Source organism: Vulpes vulpes, chromosome 6 (genome assembly GCF_048418805.1).
Source record: "Vulpes vulpes isolate BD-2025 chromosome 6, VulVul3, whole genome shotgun sequence".
NCBI lineage: Eukaryota > Metazoa > Chordata > Mammalia > Carnivora > Canidae > Vulpes > Vulpes vulpes.
Window position 1 is genome coordinate 126,662,571 of NC_132785.1, and position 24,981 is coordinate 126,687,551.

The 24,981-nt window shown below is 45.5% G+C and overlaps 1 protein-coding gene across 7 annotated transcripts in view; it reads right to left on the reverse strand.

Moving 5' to 3' along the window:
- Positions 1-24,981, reverse strand: part of WARS1 (tryptophanyl-tRNA synthetase 1) — a 34,563-nt gene that overhangs the window by 7,336 nt on the left and 2,246 nt on the right. For 4 of the 7 annotated variants that reach the window (XM_072762315.1, XM_072762320.1, XM_072762316.1 and 1 more), the window contains 6 exons: positions 21,209-21,373; positions 15,817-16,030; positions 14,758-14,866; positions 7,124-7,243; positions 6,435-6,617; positions 1,045-1,145 (listed from right to left, as the gene is read on the reverse strand). In XM_072762315.1, the coding sequence (XP_072618416.1) occupies positions 1,045-1,145; positions 6,435-6,617; positions 7,124-7,243; positions 14,758-14,866; positions 15,817-16,030; positions 21,209-21,322 (841 nt within the window). In that variant the 5' untranslated portion in view covers positions 21,323-21,373. Of the gene's footprint in view, positions 1-1,044; positions 1,146-6,434; positions 6,618-7,123; positions 7,244-14,757; positions 14,867-15,816; positions 16,031-21,208; positions 21,374-22,046; positions 22,334-24,981 lie in introns of all 7 variants that reach the window. The other 3 variants (XM_072762319.1, XM_072762321.1, XM_072762317.1) reach the window with 2 other exon arrangements.

A 24,981-nucleotide genomic window follows, 5' to 3' on the forward strand; every position in this document is an offset into this window, starting at 1 on the left:
CTCACAACTCTAGGAAAAAGTGCCACACGGCCCCCATTTTACAGATGGGGACATTCAGGCTTGGACTGTTCACAGCAAGCAGTTGGCTGGGCCAGAACTCAATCCCGGCTGTCTGGCAGCACAGTGTGTGCAGCTATTTATAGGTCTATTGTCTCCCTGCTTGCCGAGGGCCACCTTCCCTGAGATATCTTCCCATTAAAAAGCAGCATTCCATGGATAAAAACCCATTCAAAAGCACAGGGTTTATGCCCCAACTGTCAGGAATGAATCTGACTGAAACATCAAAGAAAAGGGTCTTGCTCATGTGAAGAGCCTCCCAGTGAGGCCTCTCCATGGCTTTTCTCTCTGCACTTGTCCTGGAAGGTCCCTCACTGACAGGGCCCTGGGATGTGCCCCCTCCCTGAGGGCAAACTCGCAGGCACAGGCTGGGATGCTGTCCTGGGCTTGCAGCTGCTTGGCCTGGAACTGTACTCCAAAAACAAAGTAGGGGAGGGGATTAGAAGGCCCACAAGTCTCAGGGATCAATTCTTTGCTTCAGGAGCTAAGCATCTAGAAAGAGAAAGCTGACGTGTCTGACAGGCACAGAAGTATATGGCGAGGGACATAAGAGTGTGTGTGAGGAGGCCAAGCCACAGGACTGTGAGGGTGGGCAGGGTGGGCTCTATGGGTCAAGCCCATCCTCTTACCAGGTAAATAGAGGCTCCTGGCCATCAGGGGAGGTCCTCCTGTAGCCCCTGGGCCTCCATCAGAGCCGCCCACATTGGCTGGGACCCCATGAGCATGCAAAGGAACTCGTCACCCCCACCCTTTTCTTTCTTACTTTTAAACCTCTTAGTGGGTGAGAGGCCGACAGATGGTCCTCAAAGTGCAGCCCCAAGGCCCAGAAATGGGACTGTAGGCATCGTACCACCTCTGCTGGGTCCTGGGAAGACCTGCCCCTGGGCTCACTGTGGGGAGGTGAGGGGCAAACATTGCTACCTGAGAGGTAGCTGGGCCTGGGGGCAGATGCCAGCACTTTACCCCAGGCCACAGGACTCCACTTACCGATGGAGTCACTGTCGGTGAAACCGAAAATGCCTTTCACTTGGTTGAAGGTAACGTGCTTCTGAATCTTCACCACATTCTTGTAGAAGCCTGGGCTCATCCTGCAAAGACAATCGGAATGAAACCCCAGGTTCAGAGGGTGGCCTCCTGCTGAGGCCAAAGCCGCAGACGGTGAAGTATGAGTGCGCAGGTGTGGGCTGAGGACACAGAGTGGGCAGGAAGGTGCCCAGAAGGCATCTTTAGGCAGAGAGAGCTGTGACAGGCCAAGTGGAGCTGCCGTGGAAACGCATGGAAACCAGCGCCAGGCGACGGGCAGATGAGGCAGGAACACAACAGGTTCAGATTCAGTGGCTAATGTGGAGCATTTAAACTCCGCCCAGGTCAGCGGTCAAGTGTGCTGCAGAGCTTCCGGTCTGGGAATCCCGAGGGAGCTTTCCTGTGAGACAGAGTCTGCTCTGTGTTATTGGAAGCCAGATATTTGTATCTTGTTGCCAGTGTGTCTGCAGAGAAACCGACACGTCCAGCCACCAAGGCAGCAACAGGGCTGGGCCACAGTGGTTGATTCAAACGACCAGATGCTCTCTCCTGGATGGTGAGGGATGTTGATAAGAGGCCTGGACTTGTGGCAGCCATTCTGCTACCAGTGGGACCTAGGCTGAGGGTGCAGCAAACACAGGGAGGGGGCAGGACCCAGAGTGACATTTTTTGTTTTTTAAAATATTTTATTTATTCATGAGAGAGAGGCAGAGACACAGGCAGAGGGAGAAGCAGGCTCTATGCAGGAAGCCCAATGTGGGACTAGATCCCAGGACCCTGGGATCATGCCCAGAGCCAAAGGCAGACACTCAACTGCTGAGCCACCCAGGCATCCCCCAGAGTGACTTCTTACACGGCATTTCTAATACTTAGCAGCTCTACTCTCCCATTTTCCAGAAAAGGAAAAAGTGGGAAAGCTAACGTTTACTACATGTTTGTATCATGTGGCAGGAGCTCTGCTAAGTGCTGGACATGGGTCAACACTACTCTACTTCACTTTGAAGCAGTAGCTTCGCACTTTCCAGATAAACACCGAGGCTCTGAGAGGTTAAGGGTCATGTCACAGACCCAGAGAGTACAGGAGCTGGGATCCACACCCAGACTCGGTTGGCTGCAACATGTATGCTTTTCTCACGTCCGGAAGCTTTTGAAGGAGTTTAAGCCTTTGTCCCTAGATGGAAAACTCCTCAATGACTTTAGGGTGACAGTGGGGGGTGGGAGTAGGACGGGGTGTCAGAAATCCAGGGGCACTGGCTGCCTGGGTCGGGGGCAGCCAGGAGGCAGGGAGGGCTATAAAAACAAAGACCCCGCTCCAGGGTTTGTGGCAGGTTGAGCAGAGTCCCTTCCATTCAGCAGCAGGAGAGGGATAGGGGAGAGAGGGGCTTTCACTTGGTAGCTTGCTGAGTTTCGGGCCCAGAGCACTGGCTGGGGGTGGGAACAGTGTCAGAGAGAGAAGAGGCGCCAGGAACCCAACACCATGAGAAGTGCTCCCTGGAAAGATGCCTGTTTTGTGGTCCTGCTGAGACAGGAACTACCTCTTGTTGGAGAGGGGTCCTGGGAGACCACAGCATGCTTCACGCTGCTCACACCCTAATGATGACAAGTAGCTGTCTGCCACCTGGGGAGAGGGCCGCAGCAAGATTCCACGCATCCTCGGGTGGAGGCAACTGCAAATTCTAACCGCCAGGACAAATCAGCAGGTGGCCAGCCTTCCTCCACCTGTGGTCACACTACATGACAGCCTTCAGCCCCACGTGGAGGGAAGTCTATGGTACTCCCTGTGACAGGACGCCAGCCCTGTGGTATCTGAGCAGTACTTCTGAGTAAGATAACTGACCTTACTCGGAAGATTGGCTACTTCTTTGCCAGCCAGTGCTCACGCCACACAGACTAGAGGATGAGTGAAGGGGCTGCCCCATGAACGCTACAGCCTTCCCCAGGCAGGGGATTGGTTTCCCAGGGGTGCACTGAGTGCCCATGCAGTGTGACACAGGGCCTGCATGCCAAGACTTCGCCCCTGTGGACAAGGAACAGACCTGAGTGATGGCTGAATGCCACACACTGCCTTGGGGGAGAATGCTTGCCCTTCACACTCACACAGTTTAAAGCACATTTTCCAGATTACCTTATACAGGACCAGTGACATGTGACACTCACATGTGACATGTGACAATCACATGCTGAATGTGATTTCTAGATCATACATTTGCTGAACACTCACTAGGTACTCCTCGAAGGCCACTTTATATGTTGCACCTCATTAAGTTCTCATGAAACTGTGGCGTTGGCATCATGACCTCCTGGCCACTGAGCAAACCCCCTCCTTTGTCCTCATAGCACTCATCACCACCTGGCTTGTCATCGTTACCTGCCGACTCTCCCTGACACAGTTGTGGGCTGCTTTCTGGCAGCTGTTTCCCCAGGGTCAGTGTGATTTGTAGTAGATGATCAAGGAATACCTACTGCGTGAATGAGTGGGCTGAGCAAGCGGGCAGAGGGCAGGTAACTCAGGTGTCTATCACACAGTAACCGGTGGTCAGGATGAGCATGCAGACGAACGCGTCCGCCTGACTGCCTCTAATACCAAACCCTCGACTTACAGGAAAACAGAGGCTCAGAGAATCTAAGGACTTGCCCAAAGGAACCAAATCAACCGGGAGCAGAGCTGAGTTTGGAACACCAGCTCTCAGGTTCCTGGGGCGGTGTCTTTCCATGCCTTATGGCTCCTGGCAGGAAGGCCTCTCCGGGCCCACGTGCAGAGCCAGGAAAGTGTGCGCTGACAGGGTGCCCAGAGCCAGCCTTGCCTGCCACAGGCTTCTTTCCTCTCAGGGCCCCGGCCGCTTCATTCCCACCCAAAGAGAGGCTGGAGGGTAGCTTATTTATAGTTTCAGCCCCTAAAGACCAGGAAGGAGCTTTGTTAAATCAAAGACCTGAATTTTAAGTTAAATTTCAAGAAAAAAGTAAAATGCCCAACTGTTTAAAATACTCTTAAAGGGAATAAGACATTTGAAAACAGGATTTAACTTTTAAAACTTCTTTCCTGACTTTAGGTTCGACCTAAGAGGTCTTTCCAAGAAGAGGCAGCATGGACCCTTTGACCCTTTGATTTGCATGTTGTTTGTGTTTTCATCCCTACTCTGGGTTAATGTAGAAAAAGGAAGTTCCTAAAAAAAAAAAAAAGAAAAAAAAAGAAAAAGGAAGTTCCTGCAAAGGTGGGAGCATAGGTGCAGAGCAAAGGTGGAGGATACCAAGTGCTGTGAGCAGAGACAGGCTAGGCAAGTCACCACAGACCCCATGTTCTCTCAGAATGTGCTGAGAGGAGGATGAGTCATCTGGTGGCCCTCTCACGTGCACTGTTCAAAAGTTCACTCCCCTTCACATGCCTACCACTCTGGCCATCTTTGTGGGCTTATAAGAAGTGTTTGTTCCCAGCCCACCAGCACCTCAGTTCAGGGAGGCAGGGACTCTGCTTGGCTCACTGCTGTGTTCTCAGGGCCTAGGAGGATACTGGCCACAGAGAGCACTCCGTAACTGTTTTACTGACCTAGCGGGATAGGGTCACCCCTCACCCCATACCAGATATGGCCAAGGTGGAGCCTGGGCTGCTGAGGGGCACATATGAATCTGGCTGTAGGAGGGACAGCTCCCAAGAAGAGGGGATGCTTGCCCATGTGTTTGGAGACTGAGTAGGCCTCCTCTGCGTTGGGAGAGGTGAGGTCAGGAGGGGGGTGGGAACTCTGGGTAGAGAAGACGGGGTGGGGGTGGGGGTATGGAACTGCAGAGTGTTTCATCTAGCTAGAGGTGGCAGTGATGCTGGAGAGGAACACTGGCCAAATGTTTTTTCTGCGACAAAACAGGTACTCCAAGAGAGAGGGGCCTGTGAGCTAAATGGAAAGTGAACACTTCATCATGATGACACAAGTGGGAGAAGTGCAGGTGGGGGCGTGGTGAGACCATCTGTGCTTTCTGGAGGGCACTGGCTTTTGGGGGATGAGGCCGTGAGGGGCTGCTGTGGGAGGCAAATGGCAGCACCAGAGGACGCAGTGACTGGGTAGCTAGCTGCCAGCACAGCCCGGCCCTGAAAAAAAGCAGCAGGACCCAGGGTATGGCTAAGCGCTCGAGCAGGTGAATCGGGTCCTTTTAAGGAATGAGGGAGACATGTTAAATAAAGCGCCATGAAAATTATAATAATGATGACACCTAACGTCTCATGTAACCCAATTTTGTGGACCAGGCTTGTTCTGACTCATGACCACTAAACAGAGGTGCCAGAACTTGAACCCGGGTCTGTTTTCTTCCTTCAAAGACCGTGTTTCCTCAAGGACACCACAATGCCTCCATGCCCACAGAGACGTGATTTTAAAAATCTCACAGGTAATATTAGAAAGTTATTAATTGGGCAGCCGGGGTGGCTCAGCGGTTTAGTGCCACCTTCGGCCCAGGGTGTGATCCTGAGGACCTGAGATTGAATCCCACGTTGGGCTGCCTGCATGGAGCCTGCTTCTCCCTCTGCCTGTGTCTCTACCTCTCTCCCTCTCTCTCTCTGTGTCTTTCATGAATAAATGATATATATAAAAAAAGTAAGTTATGAATTCATTTACTAGTTGGTAGAAAGGCCAAAATTCTTACCAAGGTGACTATTTCTCTCTTTGGATATAAAGCCACCAGTCATCCTATAAAGGAGATATTCTGGGGAAATGGTAATAAGCAAGCTCCTCCACCCTTAGTCTCAACACAGCCCGCTCCATGCTTTCACCGCACCCTGGCCTGATAACGAGCCCTCAGTGATGGGGGCCACACCTCTTACATCCTCGGGGATCACCAGTGCCTCGCGAGGAGCATGGCATCTCAGGTGTTCAGGAAGTACTTGCTGAGTTGAACAGCATATTCTTGTTGGGACACCTGACAAAGTCTTATTTTTCTAACACACTTCTTGGTAGTTGTTTGGGATGGTGAAGACCTCAGAAGATTCAATTCAAGGATTTTCTGAGTGCAATATTTTGGCTATTGAATGGCAGATTTAAACAACTGGACTGTGAAGTACTGAAGTACTACTCCCAGTACTGAATGTGCTGGGAGTCTTTTTTTCTGCGACAAAAAAGGTACTGCAAGAAAGAGAAAGACCCTAACTTGACAAACTGTCCTTGGAGAGAAACCTCAATTCTGTCCCAGGCTGGGAATGGGAACCTCAGCTGGTGAACGAGACCAATAAACCACATCCTAATGTTTCATAAGGGAAGGAAATCATTCCCCAAGTCTTTAGGCCATTTCAGATATGTCTGACCCAGCATGGGCTCGAGGACCTGCCGTCTACATCTGCTTTTTTAGAAGGCAGCCAGGCACCCTCTCCTTACCCCATGTAGTCAAGGTCAGAGAAGATGAAAGTCTTTTTGATGTCAAAGCCACAGGCAATGATGTCCTTGGCATTCTCCACGGCATAGCCGTAGGCCTGGTCCAAGGTCAGGTCTTTCCACAGGTACTTCTCGTCATCTGTCATCTGGATGACCAAGGGCACATTAAACACATCCTGCAGCCACCTACAAGACACCAGGGAAGAAGGCTGCCATCTCGTTTCCCGTTCTGCATCCAAAAACACAGTTCTTACCAACAGGGTCCATCAAGTTTTGTCTAGGCAATCACACCATCTTATGCTGTGGGGCTGGAACTACATGTATTAACTAAGCTCTGTGCTAGCTGCTTTATACTACATTGCAGGCTGGTGATTGCTTTAGGAGGCAGGTATCATCACTCCCCTCCTGCAGACATGGAATTGAAGGCTCAGTAAAGTAACTCTGCTATGGTCACAGAGACAGGGACAAGAGAAAACAGGCTGGCTAACTCTAAGGCAATGCTTGCTCCATCCTGCCATGCTTTCTAAAGTGACACCAGAAACAATATGAACAGAAGCCACAAAGGCACCAGGTCCCTCATACCTTGTTTGTTTAATAAACTAGGGGTGTCCTGTCACTCTAGATATGGTTTATAAGTTAACATTCCTGATTCACTAATAAAAGTGATAAAAGGCATTTGATGCAGTACTTACTTTGTAAAAATAAACGGGATGAGGTGACCTACATGCATTGCTTCGGAAGAGGGGCCCCTGCCCGTGTACAGATAAAATGGCTTCTTATTTTCATAGGCGTCAAGAATTTGGTTCATATCTCTAAAGTAAAAAAAAGAGAAGAGGAAATGGTGTGATTTTCTGAGAGAAACACTAAAGCGCTAATGCTCACTTGCAAGAGACAGAGAAAACACAATGATTAGAGTTTGTTATTCTTGGTGCCCAAATTAGAAAAATGACAGGAAACTTATGACATGGTTTCCTTTCTCCTATGATTTTTTTTTTTTTTTTTGAAGATTTTACTTATTTGAGAGAAAGAGAGAGAAAGCATGAGCAGGGGCAGGGCAGAGGGAGAGGAAGAAGCAGACGCCCTGCTGAGCAGGGAGCCTGACCTGGCTCCTGATCCTGGACCCTGGGATCATGACTTGAGCCAAAGGCAGATGCTTGACTGACTGAGCCACCCGCGTGCCCCTCTCTTGTGATTGTTTTAAAAGTATAAGACACGTAGGCCTGGGATAAAAGAGAGGTATAGTTAGGCAGTTGATGGAACCCCTTTGGAAACTTCAAATACTGGTGTTCACATACCATCTGCTTTACACCTGTTCCTGGGAATGACACCAAGCCAACACTACATAATTCTTAGTCAGAACCCTCAGTCCTGAGTCTCTGGAGACCCTGAATGGGGAAGACTGCACAGTTCCACACAGTCCTAACTCAGGGATGGGAGTGAGGAAGACCTCCTGGAAGTGTGGAGGGAAGTCCTCAGCTAGAGATCTGATTTGGGCTTCCTCAGCCAGGCTGGGACCAAGTGTCCTCACCTGGGAGTCACTCTGGACTCATCTGCCCTCCCCTAGAACTGGGGTTCACAGATAATGTATACGAAGGGTCCTCCTTCCTGGCTGTGCATCAGAATCACCTGGTCATATCACCTCTACCTGGGTCCCACCTTCAGGAAGAGGTGATATCTGGGAATCCGTATTTTTAAGAAGCTCCCTCAGTGATCGCAATGTTCACCACAGTGTGAAAGCACTACTCTAGGGTATAACTGTTTTTGTTTCTGGATAAAATGTCCCAAAATAAAAGAGGACCTTTTCCAGAGGTCTGGGTAGGAGACTCCATACAAGAGTATTCTAACAAGTGACTCCTCTTCATACCCCACACCGATGATTAACAGTGTTCCTCTCTGGGCTCACAGGATTATGAGAACTGTTTTTTTTGTGTTTAGGGTTTTTTTTTTTTTTTTAAACCTCCAAGGGACGATTCATACACTGTTTTTGAAATAAGGAAAGAATAAAAAAATTAATTCTGGAAGAAAAGAGTCCTTCTCTGGCTGTTATGGGCTTACAAGAGAGAACACAATGTGGCTGTCCCATGGGCTGTTCCTGCAGTCCTTGAGAGCCTCTCATCAGTGCCTGGGGGCAAGGCATTCCAGGGAGTGCAGGGAATGCACTGAGGCTTGCTGACCAAGCTCCGCTTTGTGAGGATGGTTTCCTGCAGTGAAGGAGCACAGTCAAAGCCCACAGTTTGCAGCTTGACAGCCCATGCTCTTTCTCCCCTAATGCCCTACCTTACGGATGATAAAATCAGATAGAGGGGCATTCTCAAATCCTATGACGACCTAAGCCAAGAGACTAAAGGTCACTACAATGAAGTAAAGTAAGTTCCATGGGCAGTGAGAGCTGCAAAATGCTAAGATAAAAAGTTCTGATTTAAGATCAACAAAATTGGTAAGCCTTGAGCTAAAGTGACCAAGGAGGGATAAAAAAGTAGACTACTGAAGTCAGGAATGAAAAAAGGGACATTATTGACTTTATAGGAATAAAAAGGATGAGAAAGGAATACTAAGGACAATTGTATGCCCACATACTACACAATCCTGATGAAAAAGACCAATTCCTGGAGAGAAGCACTTAGCAAACTAACTCAAGAAGAAACAGAAAATCTGAACGGATCTGTAACAAAGAAATTGAATTAGTAATCAAAAAATGATCCACAAAGAAAAGCCTGGAACCAGACGGCTTCATGATGAATTCTATCAAATATATATATAAAAAAAAGACATTAATAGGGGCACCTGTGTGGTACAGTAGGTTAAGCATCAGACTTGATTTGGGCTCAGGTCATGATCTCAGGTCCTGGGGTTAGGCACCATGTCAGGCTCAGCAGGGAGTCTGCTTGTCCCTCTCACTCCCCCCACCCCATGTTCTATCACTAAAATGAATGGATAAATCTTTTTTTGAAAATATAATTTATTCATTTATTCATGAGAGACACACAGAGAGAGAGGCAGAGATACAGGCAGAGGGAGAAGCAGGCTCCATGCAGGGAGCCTGACATGGGACTCGATCCCGGGTCTCCAGGGTCACGGCCTGGGCTGAAGGAAGGCACTAAACCGCTGGGCCACCCGGGTGGCCCATGAATTGGATAAATCTTAAAAAAAAAAAAAAAATTTTTTTTAACAATCCTTCACAAATCCTTCTAAAAAAATTGAAGAGGGAATATCTGCAAACTTATTCTGAGGCCAGGATTATCCTGATACCCCAAGCAAAGGTACCAAGAGAAAACTACAGATTCTTATATGAGTACAGACACAAACATCCTCAGCAACTCTCTGACCAAACCCAGCAACATAAAAAGGATGATATATCATGATCAAGTGGGATTTATCCTAGGCATGCAAAGTTGGTTCAAAATACAAAAATGCATGAAATGTGATACACTATAGTAACAGAAGACAAAACCACATGATCATCTCAACAGATGCAGATAGAGTTTGACAAAATCTAACACCTATCATGATAAAAATACTCAATGAACCAAGAGAAGGAAACTTCCTTAACATAATCAAAGGCATTTATGGAAAATCCATAGCTAATGGTGGAAGAGTAAAAGGATGCCCACTCTCACCACTCTTATTTGAACACTGTAGTAAAAGTTCCAGCCAGAGCAATCAGACAAGAAAAAAGATATCCAAACTGGAAGGAAAGAGTAAAATTAGCTTCATTCTTAGGTGACATAATTCTACATATAGAATAATGTCCTATAGAATTCTCAAAATCCTATAGAATGTAGGATTCTACAGAAAATCCTATAGAATCCTCAAAAAAAGACAAAACCTACTAGGCCAATAAATGAAATAAGGAAAGCTGCAGGATATAAGATCAACAGACAAAAGTCAGTTATATTTCTATAGAGTAGTGAGATAATTGTGATTTATAATGAGAAATATATTTGGTCTTTGTCACAGAGTTCCTAAAATCCATGGAATTTCCTAAATGATAAGAGGGATAAATATGACATTCACATAACAAAGCCCTTTTCAACCACATCTAAGTTTATATTAATAGGTGACTTTTAGAAAGTTCCTAGGTAACCTAAGGATGGGGACTGGTTGCCGGGGAACCAATCCAAATCAGAAGGTTGGTACTTTTCTGACCCCTTTCTCCTAAAAGGGGTTGGAGATTGACCTTAATCACTAATGGCCGATGATATAATCAGTCATACCCATGTAATAAAGCCCCCATAAAACACCAAAGGATGTGGTTTGGGGAGCTTCTGGGTTGGTGAACATGTGTGGGTGTGGGTAGGGTGGTACACCCAGAGAGGGCATGGAATCCCCACCCCTTCCTACATAACTTGTCCTCTGCATGTCTTTCATTTGCCTATTCCTAAGTTATATCCTTTTATAATAAACCAGTGATCTTGTAAGTAAACTGTTTTCCTAAGTCATGTGAGCTGCTCTAGCAAATTAATTGAACCCCAGGAGGTGGTTATGGGAACCTCTGATTTATAGCTGGTTGATCTATAAGATGTCTACAGATGACAACCTGGACTTTGACTAGCATCTGAAGTAGGCTGAGGGGGGGGCTGTCTTTTAGGACCAAGCCTTTAACCTGAGGGACCCAATAGTCCAAATGGACAGTGTCAGGACCAAATGGACAGTATCAGGACCGAGTTAAATTGTAGAATACCTAGCTGGTGTTGCAGAACTGCCTGATGTGTGGAAAGCCACACATCTGGTGTCAGAAGTGAAATTTTTTTTTTTTAAGATTTTATTTATTCATGAGAGACACAGAGAGAGATAGAGAGGGAGAGACAGAGATACAGGCAGAGGGAGAAGCAGGCTCCATGCAGGGAACCCGATGTGGGACTCGATCTTGGGACCCCAGGATCATGCCCTGGGCTGAAGGCGGCACTAAACCACTGAGCCACCTGGGCTGCCCCATGAAATGGTGTTGTAGCAAAGTGCTGAAAATTGAGGAGACACAGAAGAGTGTGTTTTTCTTTCAGAAGAAACAATGAACAATCTGAAAATGAAGTTAAGAAAATGCTACCTGTAAAACATCAAAAAGAATAAAACTGTAGGAATAAATCTAACAAAAGTCGTGTAAGACCTGTAACTGAATACTATAAAACACCACCAGAAAGAAACTATAGCCCTGAGTGGAAAGACATTCTATGTGCATGGATTGGAAGACTTAACATTTTAAGATACAATACTCCCTAAACTGATCTACAAATTCAGTGCAATAGTATCAAAATCCCAGCTGTCTTTTTCTTTGCAGAAATTAGCAAGCTGATTCTAAAATTAACTCAGGAATGCGAACCACCTAGAAGAGGCAAAATAATCTTGAGAAGAATAAAGCTGAAGAACTCACACTTTGCAATGTCAAAACTTAGAACAAAACCATAGTAATCAAGACTATGTATTAAATTTAACAGACCCTTAAATATAAGGTCAACTGATTTTCAACAAGAGTGCCAAGAAAATTCAATTAGGGAAAAAACAGTCTTCAGAATATGGTGTTGGGACAACTAGATATCCACATGCAGAAACATGAAGTTGGACCCTACTTCACACCATATATAAAAATTAACTTGATTGGGCAGCCCTGGTGGCTCAGCAGTTTAGCGCCGCCTTCAGCCCAGGGTGTGATCCTGGAGACCCGGGATGGAGTCCCACGTCAGGCTCCCTGCATGGAGCCTGCTTCCTCCTCTGTCTGTGTTTCTGCCTCTCTCTCTCTCTCTCTGTGTCTCTCATGAATAAATAAATAAAATAAAAAAAAATTAACTTGAAATGGATCAGAGACCTAAATGTAAGAGCCAAAATCATAAAACTCTTGGAAGAAAATATAGGTGCACATCTTCATGATCTTGGATTAGGCAATAGTTTCTTAGATATGACACTATCTAAGCAACCAAGGAAACATAAACTAGATTTCATAAAAATCAAAAAGTTTTGTGCTTCAAAGGACATTATCAATAAAATGAAAAGACAATCTATACAATGGGAATAAGTATTTGTAAATCATACATTTGGTAAGAAACTAGAATCCAGAACACACAAAAAACTATTATGATTCAATAATAAAAAAAAACAAATAATTAAAGAGTAGGCAAAGGATCAGGGTAGATATTCTCCACTGAAGAATATATAAAAAATAGGCAGGAAGGCCCTTGAGTGGCTCAGTTGATTAGGCTTCCAATTCTTGGTTTCAGTTCAGGTCATGACCTCTTAGTCCTGGGATCAAGCCCTGCTGCATCCAGCTCTAGCTCTGTGCTCAGTGGGGAGTCTGCTTGAGATTCTCTCCCCCTCTCCTGTTACCTCTGCCCCTCCCTCCTGGTTGCTCCCCTTCTTTCATTCTCTCTCTAGAATAATAAATAAATCCTTAATTTTTAAAAAAATTTTTTATTTATTTATGATAGTCACACAGAGAGAGATAGAGAGGCAGAGACACAGGGAGAGGGAGAAGCAGGCTCCATGCACCGGGAGCCCGACGTGGGATTCGATCCCGGGTCTCCAGGATCGCGCCCTGGGCCAAAGGCAGGCGCTAAACCTCTGCGCCATCCAGGAATCCCCAAATCCTTAATTTTTAAAAAGATTTATTTATTTATTCATGAGCAAGATGGAGAGAGAGAGACAGAGACATAGAAAGACAGAGAAGCAGGCTCCTCACAGGGAGCCCAATGTGGGACTTGATCTCCAACCCGGGATCACGCCCTGAGCCTAAGGCAGACACTCAACTGCTGAGCTACGAGGTGTCCCATAAATAAATCTTAAAAAAAAAAAAAAAAAAAAAAAAGGTGTGTGTGTGTGTGGGGGGGAGAAGATGTATAAAAACTGCCAATGAGCGCATGAAAAGATGTTCAACATCATGAGTCAAAACACAATGGAAAACCACTTCATACCTACTAGAATGGCTATAAACATATATATACAAAGTAGGAAATAGTAAGTATTGGTGAGGATATGAACTGGGACCCATGGGCAGCCCGGGTGGCTCAGCGGTTTAGTGCTGCCTTCAGCCCAGGGCATGATCCTGGAGACCTGGGATCGAGTCCATGTCAGGCTACCTACGAGGAGCCTGCTTCTCCCTCTGCCTGTGTCTCTGCCTCTCTCTCATGAATAAATAAAATCTTAAAAAAAAAAAAAAAAAAAAAAAAAAAACTAGGACTCTTTTCTGTACATTGCTGGTGGGAATGCAAAATGACAGTCACTATGGAGAGCAGTTTGGTAGTTCCTCAGAAAATTCTGGAGCTACTAGATGCAGGAATTGTGTTCCCACCAAGAGAACTAAAGACACTTGTCCACACAGAAACTTGTACACAAATGTTCAGAGCAACATCACTGAGAGCCCAAAAGTGAAAATAACCCAAATGCCCAGCAACTGGTAAATGGATAAACAAAATATGGGGTCTATCTATTCGGCGGAACACTATTCAGGTATAAAAGGGAAGGGCATATGAATACAGGCCACCACACTGGGGAACTTGAAAACATGACTGCCAGTGGTGTGGGTGGGGGAGTGACTGCTCATGGGGACGGGGTTTCTTACTGGGGTAGGAGAATGTTCTGGAATTAGTGGTGGTGATGGGTGCACAACCTTTCGAATACACTAAAGACCATATTAAAAACTTGAACTGTATACTTTAAAAACGTGAATTAAATGAAGGTAAAAAAGTTTGATTATACTCTGTCCAGAACGAAGGCAGAGCAGGGTCCGGAGTTTTTGGCACGCAGAACTTGAGTTCTAGCAGACTGCTGAGCTCGGTCCTGTGCGTGCTCTCCTGTAAACGTGAGGAGCAAGCAGAACAGAACAACCCTACTAAGTCCCATAAAATGGGCTAACCCGTGGGATGGGTGAGGCAAGAAAACTTGGAACCTGCCCATTTTCTGATTATTATCTACACGGAATTTATAGTCTAGGGTAGGGATAGTCTCTTCCAGGTACACTCTGTTAGTTTCTCTTTTGATGATAGGATTTATGAGTAGGCCAGGACAATAGCAGGAAGAGGGCACAAAATTTCAGGAAGCCCACTGCTTATCGTTTGGGAAACGTTCAACTTGGACGTAGAAACCTCTTTTGTCTTTATGACATTTTATGATTTACAGGGCATAACCTGGCATATATCTCATCTGCTGTGTATGTGGCCTCCACTTTGTAAACATTTTGTAAATGAATAAAGGGCCTGAGGATGAGGGGACAGGCCATGACCCCACAGCTGGTTATGGACAGAAGGTGGACCCCCAGTCTTCAGACAGTTGGCTATCACTGTCCCCAAGAGCAGGCAGCTTGTCTGGGATTCAAAGGAGAGGACGAGGGGAAGCCCCTGACCTGTGTGAGAAGAAGATGCCTCTGCGCAGGAAGCGGTGTGGTTTCTGCCCCGTGGCTCTCTCTATTCGGTTTACCAGCTCCTTGTCGATTTTACTGCTTCCAAACCGAACTGGAAAACAGAATTGGAACGAGACAGAACTATCTTAGGTGGTGTGAGGTTTGGCAACCGGGTAATACTGAAGGGGAAAAACTAGTGTATTGTGTGCAATCTAAATGAACCCAGACCTTTTTAGGCCTTCTGCTCCCAGGCCCTTCTCTCAACCTAGAGTCAAATGTCTTTCATGTTAACAAGGACAGCTGAAATCACAATCAGCAAAACAGGAAACAAATTACAGAATAAATCACTGTTTTGTTTGGGATTGGATTTTGATGCGAAGCATATCCAGAATTCATTCTGCCTAGCAACTCTTCATACCTCCCTTCTTTCAGATGCTTATTAAGGTATAATGTATGGACATTGACCACTGTAATTTTAATATTTAATTTGCTGCATTAAATTAACTTGAATTCAAACAAATTTTCCCTCACTGATGGTCTATGACTTAAATTATGAAAAATGGCTTTTGACTTTGATAAAAACATTTTAGTAACGCCTCTCCTCTTCCCTGAGCAGGAAGCCCTGTGAGGAAGGGCTTGCCAGTGGCCACCTGCTCTGTGAGGAGTTACTCTTCTTAAGCTGATGTCCAGCTTTCCAGCTCCACAATCAGTATCACTGGAAAAGAGATTTAGGTAATCCATTCCTGACTTTAACCATTAAGTAGAGAGGTGCTTTAAAGGACTCAAACATACTATTCCAACTTAAGTTCTGAATCGCTCAAAGAAAGGGAAAAAGCTTATGCTAAGCTATCTATTACAGATCGTTATTGTGAAGTTTTATATTATTATCTGTTAAAAACAATCTTTTGGGATGTAATGCATGACAAAAAGATTTTAGGATCTATTTTTTCTTGGCATTGAAGCTTGATTGGCTTTATAATTCAAAATTAAAAAAAAAAAAACACTGATGGGATCAACTCCAGGGAATCACTTATAGAAGCTGGGTTTTCTCTCAGGACATACCAATGAGCTTGTCATAGTCAATGCCCTTAGCACTGCTTGTCTGTACTGTCCACGGATCCACAAAGTCCTCCTCAGCTTCTGCGGCATTCAGGCCACCACTGTTCTCAGGTGCTGGTCTCGCTGGAGGGCAGTCGGCCTTATACTCCTCCCCCACGGTGGCTTTGTAGCTCATTTTCAGTGATAACAACAACTTCACTGCAGAATCGATTTCATCCTGGACAAAGGAAATAAGGATGAAGGCTAAAGATACCACCATAGCTAACATTTTGCTGAACACGACTGCTCTTACGTGGCATGCACTGTGCTAAGTGCCCCCACACACGTTATCTCCTTAGCCTCACGACACCCTTCGGAGGCAGGCACCACAGTCACTGTGCTCTTCCAGTTGAAGCCTCTGACACTCAGAGAGGTGAAGGAGCTTGCCCACAGACACACGGCAAGTCGTGGCCCAAATGTCTTATTTTTGTGCTGTTCTAGTGGTATGGATTACTATGAGACACTATGGTACAAATGGTTACGACACACAGTTATTTATGACACAGCGAATATGTTAAAGGTTGCTTCAATGCCACTTAGGCCAAGAAATATGTGTGACATGCTCCCTGCACTGAGTATACAGAATTCTACATCGGACCTTGTTTTTACATTCCGCACACTTGAAATAAGTATTTGTTGAAGCTTAAACAATGCTACCGAGGACAGTAACACAACTCTAGACATCAGGGAAACAGATAAAAGCAACAAAAACAGGCTTTCAAATCCTAAATTAAGGAGGGATGCAGTGAGAAATAGTCATATTATGGTATTTTGGAGTCTTATCAAGCTGTCCAAAGTATTTGCATACTGAATGTTTAAAAATAAGCGCAAGAAAGACAAATGTAAAAATATATCCTTAAGTACTCTGGAAATCTGGTAGAGACCTCCTGCTCCAGAAGCCCACACGAGCCACCCATGAAGGCTGGCCTCTGGAAGAGCAGGCCTAATTAGGCAGATTAGTCATGCTATGCCCCAAAGCTCTACTCCTGTAATTGGCCTTGCTGGATTAGATCACAAACAAAGAATATACACAGGCCAATTTGCTTGCCAAAGGAAGTACAAACATTCCCATTTAGAATGTACACATGTTATATAAAGCGGGCTTCCTAAGCAGAGAGGCAGGACAACACCACCCTCCATTTGGAGGGTGATGCTGCCTCAGGTACAGCACCTGAGCCACAAAGAACTCTTACTGTGCGGCAGGTCTGCAGACACGGATTTATGTTTCACATTCTGAAATGATCTGGATTTCGTTATTACAATGAATAAAAATTGTGGGCTCAGTAAATCCATCGATATACTTCATTTAAGAGAGAGGATATTTGCCCAGGTTGGAAAAGTAGGTAAGTTACTCATCTCATTTTTGCAGTACCTAGCCTCAGTGTAACAAAATAAATGTTTAGCAAGCATGATTTATTGAATTATCCATGGGAAGAATTACCTTGCTTTGAAGTACACTTTAGTCAATACCCTTTTATCACTGGTTCTGTTGACATTTCGTACTCTATCTGTTCTAACTCTGCTTGCAACTAGGAGGCTCTTTGAAAGTCAAACATTTAACCTGTGTCCCTGCTTGAGAACTGTTTGTAGTCAGAATGCGATTTAAATGGACAGGCAAGCTTGCCTGGTCTATTTTCCTGTTCTCGATCTAACATGGACCAGGACACTGAAACAGAATTTAAAAGCTGATGTTCTAAAAAAAAAAAAGAAAAGCTGATGTTCTAGGAGAGGGAAAAAAAAAAAAAGGCTCTGTACAAGCTGATTATATATGAAGTTCCAACACAAAGAGAACTGTTCATGGGGTAGGCCTATGGCAGAGGGTAGAGGCAGTGACTAAAGGGGCCCAGGGACGGCTTCCGGGTGCTACTATCCTGTTTCCTGATTTGGATGCTGGTTACATAGCTGTGGTCATTTTGTGAAAACTCAGTAAGCTGTCAGATTATGAGCTCATAGTTTTCCCAATAAATGGTGTATTTCAATTAAAAAAGCTTACTTAAACTAAAAGCACAAGAAACAAGACTGTGCTATCTTAACCTCTGTGATACTGTGTCATTTCTTGAGTCCTGCCCAAACTGCTCATGCCCTCAGCCACTGTATCCCCTCAGAGCCCCTAGATTCTTACCTATCCCCCCAAGAGACACCCTGCTTTTTAGTGAGTTGTTCCTGAAAGCAGGGGATCTTATTCCTTTAGTACACAGAACAGAAAAGAACAGTAAGTACTATGGCTGAGACACATGCAGAGACAGCTGGAGAAAGAGCCCACGGTGTCCTCACAATATTGGTACTCCTTGAGTGGCTTGAGTATTTTGCATAAAGTGAATTTCTAAAATACCAGGTGCTTCTATTATAACACATTCTTGGGTAAAATACATTTATTTCTGAATTTTCATCACTTAGCTCATGACTCCATTGTGCAGCCTCTAATCTCTCTTGTTGAAGGTCAGCTGATTGCATAAGTCAAAGAACACACTTGGAAGAGTAATTCTAAACTGTGTTAAGTACTGCTTGTTTAATAATGAACATAATTGAAGATCACTAAGAATTGGTAACTACGAACACTTATTAAATGTTGTTTGAATTTAACATGACATTGACACAGATACCACTGTCAAGTTTTCAAGAATGGATTCAAAGAGCAAATGATTAACATTTGGATCCTTTATTTATTTTAGTTTTAAAAACATCTTATTCTCATCCACTGAGTCCTATCTGGTGTGTAAACCTCTTCCCGTGAATAATGAATTCCTTTTTTGGACATCGCTTTCTTTCAGTACTATTTATTTCTTTTAATGTGTAATGACTTCTTTGGGGTCCAAAGAGTCAAAGTTTCCTTTGGGTGGAAGAATGAATGGGAGGCCAAGATGGATGGGACACCAACTGGGGAGGACCCAGGACTCTGAAAAGGAGACAAAAGGGGTTGCAAATGATGGACAAGGAAGTCATGGAGATGAAGAAGCTGAGTAACCTAAGGGTGGAGGCATCGCAGAATGAAAGGCATTGCTCACATGGATTAAAGATGCAGATGGCACAGATTACACTTCTGAAACATCCTGCAGTGACAGCAGGAAGACCTTCCAGAAAGGTACAACCCCATGAGGACAAAGGCAATGAGAAGAGAATGCCACCAACAAGATTTTGGAAGCTGTAGAGCTGCTGGATGACTGGCCACGGACTGAGCAGAACAAACATGAGGACATTGTGGAAACACTGGGATTACAATGCTGCAGAGTCCTAGGGCTGGGGCATTCTGAAGTTAGGGTGAATGTGGGCTATGAAATAGGAGCACAGTGCAAAATCTGTCTAAGAAGCAGCTGCTTGGTTCTCTATACCTGCCCACCTCTCCAGACAGAAGTCTTGTATCAAGGAGGTCCAGTTACAAGTGTCTAGACCAGGGGTGCTCTACACAGCAGGGGGAAGACACCAGGAGCAGGTAGTGTTAGGGATGGCCACACAGCCCAGCTCTTCTGTCCCACAGAGAATGCCAGGAAAACCATCATCTCAGAGATAAAAGGATACTTATCATACCTAGGAAACAAGAATGGGGTGCAATGAGGGAAGGGACATCGTTGAGAAAGTAACTGAGCTCACGGAAGTTAAAAATGATGGGATAAATGAAAAACAACTGGAAGATTAGAAGTTGAGGAAGGGGAGCCTGGTTGGCTCAGTCGGTAGAGCATTCAACTCTTGATCTCAGGATTGGGAGTTCGAGCTCCATGATGGGCGAAGAGCCTACTTAAAAAAAAAAAAAAAAAGATGGGCACCCCGGTGGCTCAGCAGTTTAGCACCGTCTTCGGCCTAGGGGCTGATCCTGGAGACCAGGGATCAAGTCCCACATCGGGCTCCCTGCATGGAGCCTGCTTCTCCCTCTGCCTGGGTCTCTGCCTCTTTCTCTCTGTGTGTGTGTGTGTCTCATGAATAAATAAATAGAATCTTAAAAAAAAAAAAAAAAGACAACACAAGAGGTTGAGGAAGTATACATGAAAGAACAAGAAAACAGAATGGAAAGCAGAAGGCAAAAAAAACAAGAAAAGCAGAGGACTGGTTTCCGGGGAGGTGGGGTGGGGTGTGTGTGTGTAGGGGAAATCCATAAATGGAGAAAACAGGAGAGAAGAAATCAGAAACAAAAGAATTTCTGAGAATTAAGGATCCTAAGTTTCTAGTTAGAAAGGATGTACTTATCCCAAGAAATTTCAGAATATTGGAACAAAGAGACTATCCTGCAAATTTCCATAGAGGAAAAATGAAGGAAGAGCATCCGGTTTTGCCACAGCCAACTGGGGAAGCCAGGTGAAGACTGCATTGGCTTCCGAATTCTGTGAGAAAATCACTTCTGCCCTAGGGTTCCATACGCACTCTTGCTTATCAAATTATTTCTTTAGCTAGAAATTTTTTCAGATACCATTAGAATATCTGTTCTGTCAAGAGAGTAAACAAAGGAGGAATGAAAGACACAGGATCAGGAAACAAAGACCCAACAAGGAGGCGAGGGAAGGGCCTAAGGTGGGCAATGTGGACGGTGAAAGACAGTAGTCCTGAGCAGGCAGAGGTCCTAGGTGAGACCTTCTGGAGATGAGCTGCAGACTGGCTGGTGAGTGCCTCTGGAGGGGACCCACCCAACTGGCAGGGGCCTGGAGAGCCATAACCATTTGTACACAAAAACACAGAGCCAAGAGGAATTCAGACAAGTATCAACTCCAGGGCAGGAAAGGAAAAACACTCCAACTCTACTCCGTGGGTCAGCTGTCAGTAGCATTTACGCAGTCAGAAGAGCATCGATGCTGGTATTGTGACATGCACGGGACATGGGATGTTGACAGAAGTGCTAACGACTCATCTTCCACAGTTAAAGCCCCATACTTGAATATCAACAAAGAGCAATATAAAAGTGTGATTCTGAGAGAATCAGCTGAAAGAACTGAAATGTTTGTTTCTCGGAAGAGGCAGGGTATAGATGACTGCTGGATTTCGGTGGTTGTAGACCACATGCATCATCAAGGAGAAAATGAATTTAAGGTTATAATCAGAATAGCTCAGTTATTGAGGGAACAGAGTCTTGCAAACTTTCTGTTCCTGGGTTGCATGACCCCAGGCTTGGTTTATTTTCATTCATTCATTCATTTGTTCATTTATTTTAAAGATTTTATTTATTTATTCATGAGAGACAGAGAGAGAGAGAAGCAGAGACACAGGCAGAGGGAGAAGCAGGCTCCATGCAGGGAGCCGAATGTGGGACTTGATCCCGGGACTCCAGGATCACGCCCTGGGCCAAAGGCAGGCACCAAACCGCTGAGCCACCCAGGGATCCCCTCAGGCTTGGTTTAAATACACGTGTAGAGAGCCCAACGAAATAACATACCTTCGATGCTTTTCCAGCTTTGAGGGACCGCACGAGCTCCCCCTGAGCAGCTATGCTGTTGAACAGTTCCAGCGGGGACGCACACCCCTGCTCACCGTTGGGCATGTCCGCCATCTCCAGGATCTAGGTTTACAGCTGGCTAGGGTGTCAGTAGTCCAGACAAAACTGGGGGGGGGGGGGGGGGGGGGGAGGAGAAGGGAGAGATTAATGAGCCACTGTAACTGTTTTATCTTTCCTGCATCTACCTAGTCCTTCATCTTTCCAAAAAAGGTTGGAGAGGACACGGATATAATAACATTAATAAAAGTGTAAGCACTAATTTTGGGCCATGAAAAGGGAGAAAAGAGGAAGAACAGATACCAATGGTGAGGACTGAAGGAACGGCTCTGATTTATGGGCTGTGGGACTCCTCCCACTAAGGCCAAGTGGGTCTCACTCAGTGCCCAGCACCGGGAAGGACTTGTGTTTGCACACACTGTGAATACCAAAGTGCTTTAACAAACCTAAGTTCATCAGAACTAAAAACATTTGGCAAACTGCAATTTACTTTTTATCTTAATTGTTTTTGGGGATGAGTCCCACGCCCTTGCAGCCATAAGCAGTAGGTCATTGTACAAATGGCTTTTTCTGCTGGCCAGCTGCTCTGTTCTCAGATTAAGCAAGGTCTGGGGTCCAGGACAAGGTCTTATCTAGGGTGGAGGGTAGGGCCTTATCTGTTCTGGGCTCCAAACGAGGAAAATGATATATAGCCTGTCCATTTTACATGCTATCTTACTTCACTGCAGATCTCTGAAAAAGGTGTACCTGCAACTTTTATTAGTCATTATTTACTATTAACCTTGAAAAAGGTGGGACACAGGGTACACCACCTGATGCTGCCTTGGAGCCGAGATGGGTCACGGTCAGTGCCCTCTTGGGTCAGTCACTTCCCCTTTCTGAATGTCAGCTTTCTCATCTAGAGAGTGGCACAGGGATCCCTGGGTGGCGCAGCGGTTTGGCGCCTGCCTTTGGCCCAGGGCGCGATCCTGGAGACCCGGGATCGAATCCCACGTTGGGCTCCCGGTGCATGGAGCCTGCTCCTCCCTCTGCCTGTGTCTCTGCCTCTCTCTCTCTCTCTCTGTATGACTATCATAAAAAAAAAAAAAAATTAAAAAAAAATAGAGTGGCACAATCAGGAATCTCTTTGCCTATCTCAACACCTGCTATGAGAAGAAATGAGGAAAAACTAGAAGGTAGCATTTTGTAAACTGTAAAGCAAGCTATAATCCATTCGGAGTATTATTTATTAGGGCTCCAGGGTGTGGTCAAACCACACCCAGCTTTTTTTAAGACTTGTCACAAATCGTAACCTTATACACATCCATTCACCAAAGCCTCATGGCACTCCTGTGAGGAAGGTCTGTTGTCTCCATTTCACAGATGAGTAAACCGAGGCGAAGAAGCTATGGAACCTTCCTGAGTGAACACTACTGGAAGGGATGGGATACAAACTCAAGCAGCTACAACTCACACTCTCCAGTGGTGTCCTATACGTTACTTAACCGTAAGGAGTCTCAGCCTCTCAACTGTAGAGTGGGACTGACGGTAACGCTACCTACAAGACTGCTGTGTGGCTAGAGTGTGACAACACAGGGAGTTAACCAGCACAGCCCTGGCTCCATAGTACAGGTTCAATAAATGGCTATTTTGTGTCTTTATTTAATTTTTTTTAAAAAAGATTTTATTTATTCATTCATGAGAGACAGAGAGAGAGAGAGAGAGAGAGAGAAGCAGAGACACAGTCAGAGGGACAAGCAGCCTCCTTGCAAGGAGCCCAGTGTGGGACTTGATCCTCAGTCTCCAGGATCACGCCCTGGGCCAAAGGCAGGCACTCCTCTGCTGAGCCACCCAGGCGTCCCTAATTACTTTTCTAATAACTCTTTGAACCAAACACAAAAACTTGAGGAGTAACTTTTGTAAAGATTTTATTTACTTATTTATTCATTCATGAGAGACACACAGAAAGAGACAGGCAGAGACACAGGCAGAGGGAGAAGCAGGCTCCATGCAGGGAGCCTGATGTGGGACGGGATCACACCCTGAGCCAAAGGCAGATGCTCAACCCCTGAGCCAGCCAGGCGTCCCAACTAGGCTACTCTATATAAATCAATGAGCATAATACTGAAACTAGGATAGGACAGAAACCAGTTTCTTTTCTCTCCTTACTGAGAATCACCTCAATTCCCAGAAAGGGAAGTTGGATGAAATACCTCCTTCAGATAACAAAGCTAACAGTTTAGGGAGGCCTGCAAGAAGGAATGCGGAAGAGACTCTGACTACCCCAGGAGAGAACCACTCAGGCTTGTATCAAATTACAATCTAAGGGATGAAATGTACTTCTAGCCACAAACAATCAAACATCCTGTCCAGCTACTTTACACAAGATCTCAGATTTGTCCAAACTTCAAAGTTGGATGGCATAGTTAACTCTGTGTTAGCCGATGAGAGGTGATGGGGGAGTTAGAGCAATCCCCTGAGGTTCAACCGCCAAAGCCCGCCTAAATCACGTGTTCTCTCAGAATTCCGGCTGCCCGGAATGTGATACTCTCCTCTGCCTACGCTGCAGGTTATCTAATTCAGACCTCAGCTCTTCTCTGCAGCCTTTCCTGACTCCTGCGTCTCCGGTGATCCCCAAGCACTGTTAACTTGATTAGGGCGCTCGCACAGCATTTAGTTATTCACGTCTTCTCCACTCGACAGGGAAATCAAGCACTGGGTTTTTACTCTTTTGTGTACTGCTAATGCCTGGTACACAGCAATTTATCAACGTTCACTGCATTAATCAATCTCAGAAGTCACCCAGTTCAACATTCCTCGTAAGATTTATATCCTCTCACGTTATCTTTGTAAGTGCTTGTTCCAGTTTAAGGTAGATTTACATGCGGACTTCAAAACAAACCACCTTAGTTTTAGCACCTTGCCACTCTGCTGAGCCTGCTGGATTTGCGAAGGGCCAGGTTGACCCATGGCGCCTTCTCCAGGTCTCACAGCCCTAGTCTGGTTTCTTCAGCCACTGCTAACTGCGCCTACCAGGTCGTTCTCTTTGGGATTGCCTTGGGTTTAATCCCTGTTCTTCCAAAAGTGTGGTATCTGGCATACAAGGCAACAGGTGACAGTAGTAAGGTTCTGACGTCAGCAAGCAGGACCAGAAGCATTACTCTTAAAAATTCCTACGGAAAGTACCAGGTAAATAACAGGTGTGTCCTGGACAGACCATCTCCCCCTGCAATGGAGCAGATAACGTAGAGGATCCGCTAGATGAACGCGACCCAAACTTAGGGACCATGCTGTAGGGAAAAATATGCCTTTCCTTAGCAGAATTCTGTTTGAGAAGGAGCACATGGGAACTAGACCTGATGAGGAACAGAAGATAAGGTCTCCCTGCTCTCAGGACATGAGGCAAACACTGCCTGGGAACCACCCACATGATAAATCCTGTGTGTGTGATGCAACCTCTTTAGAGACAGGACAATAGCACAGAGTCTTGGTTTACACACCCAACCATCCCCCCCCCCCCCCCCCCCCCCCGCCCTGCAACGTGCACCCTCCTTTTCCCTCACATCTAGTCCACATGCTCTTTTCTTTGTCAACTTTTCAAATGAAATTTACTTCAGAGGCTTTTAACCCAGAGTTCAGCATGTCTGAAATGACACTGACAGTTTGCATACACATTGGTATGTGTGCCCATGGTTCTAAGCAGAACATGCAGGAGGTTACTTTGATAAAGGGGTCTG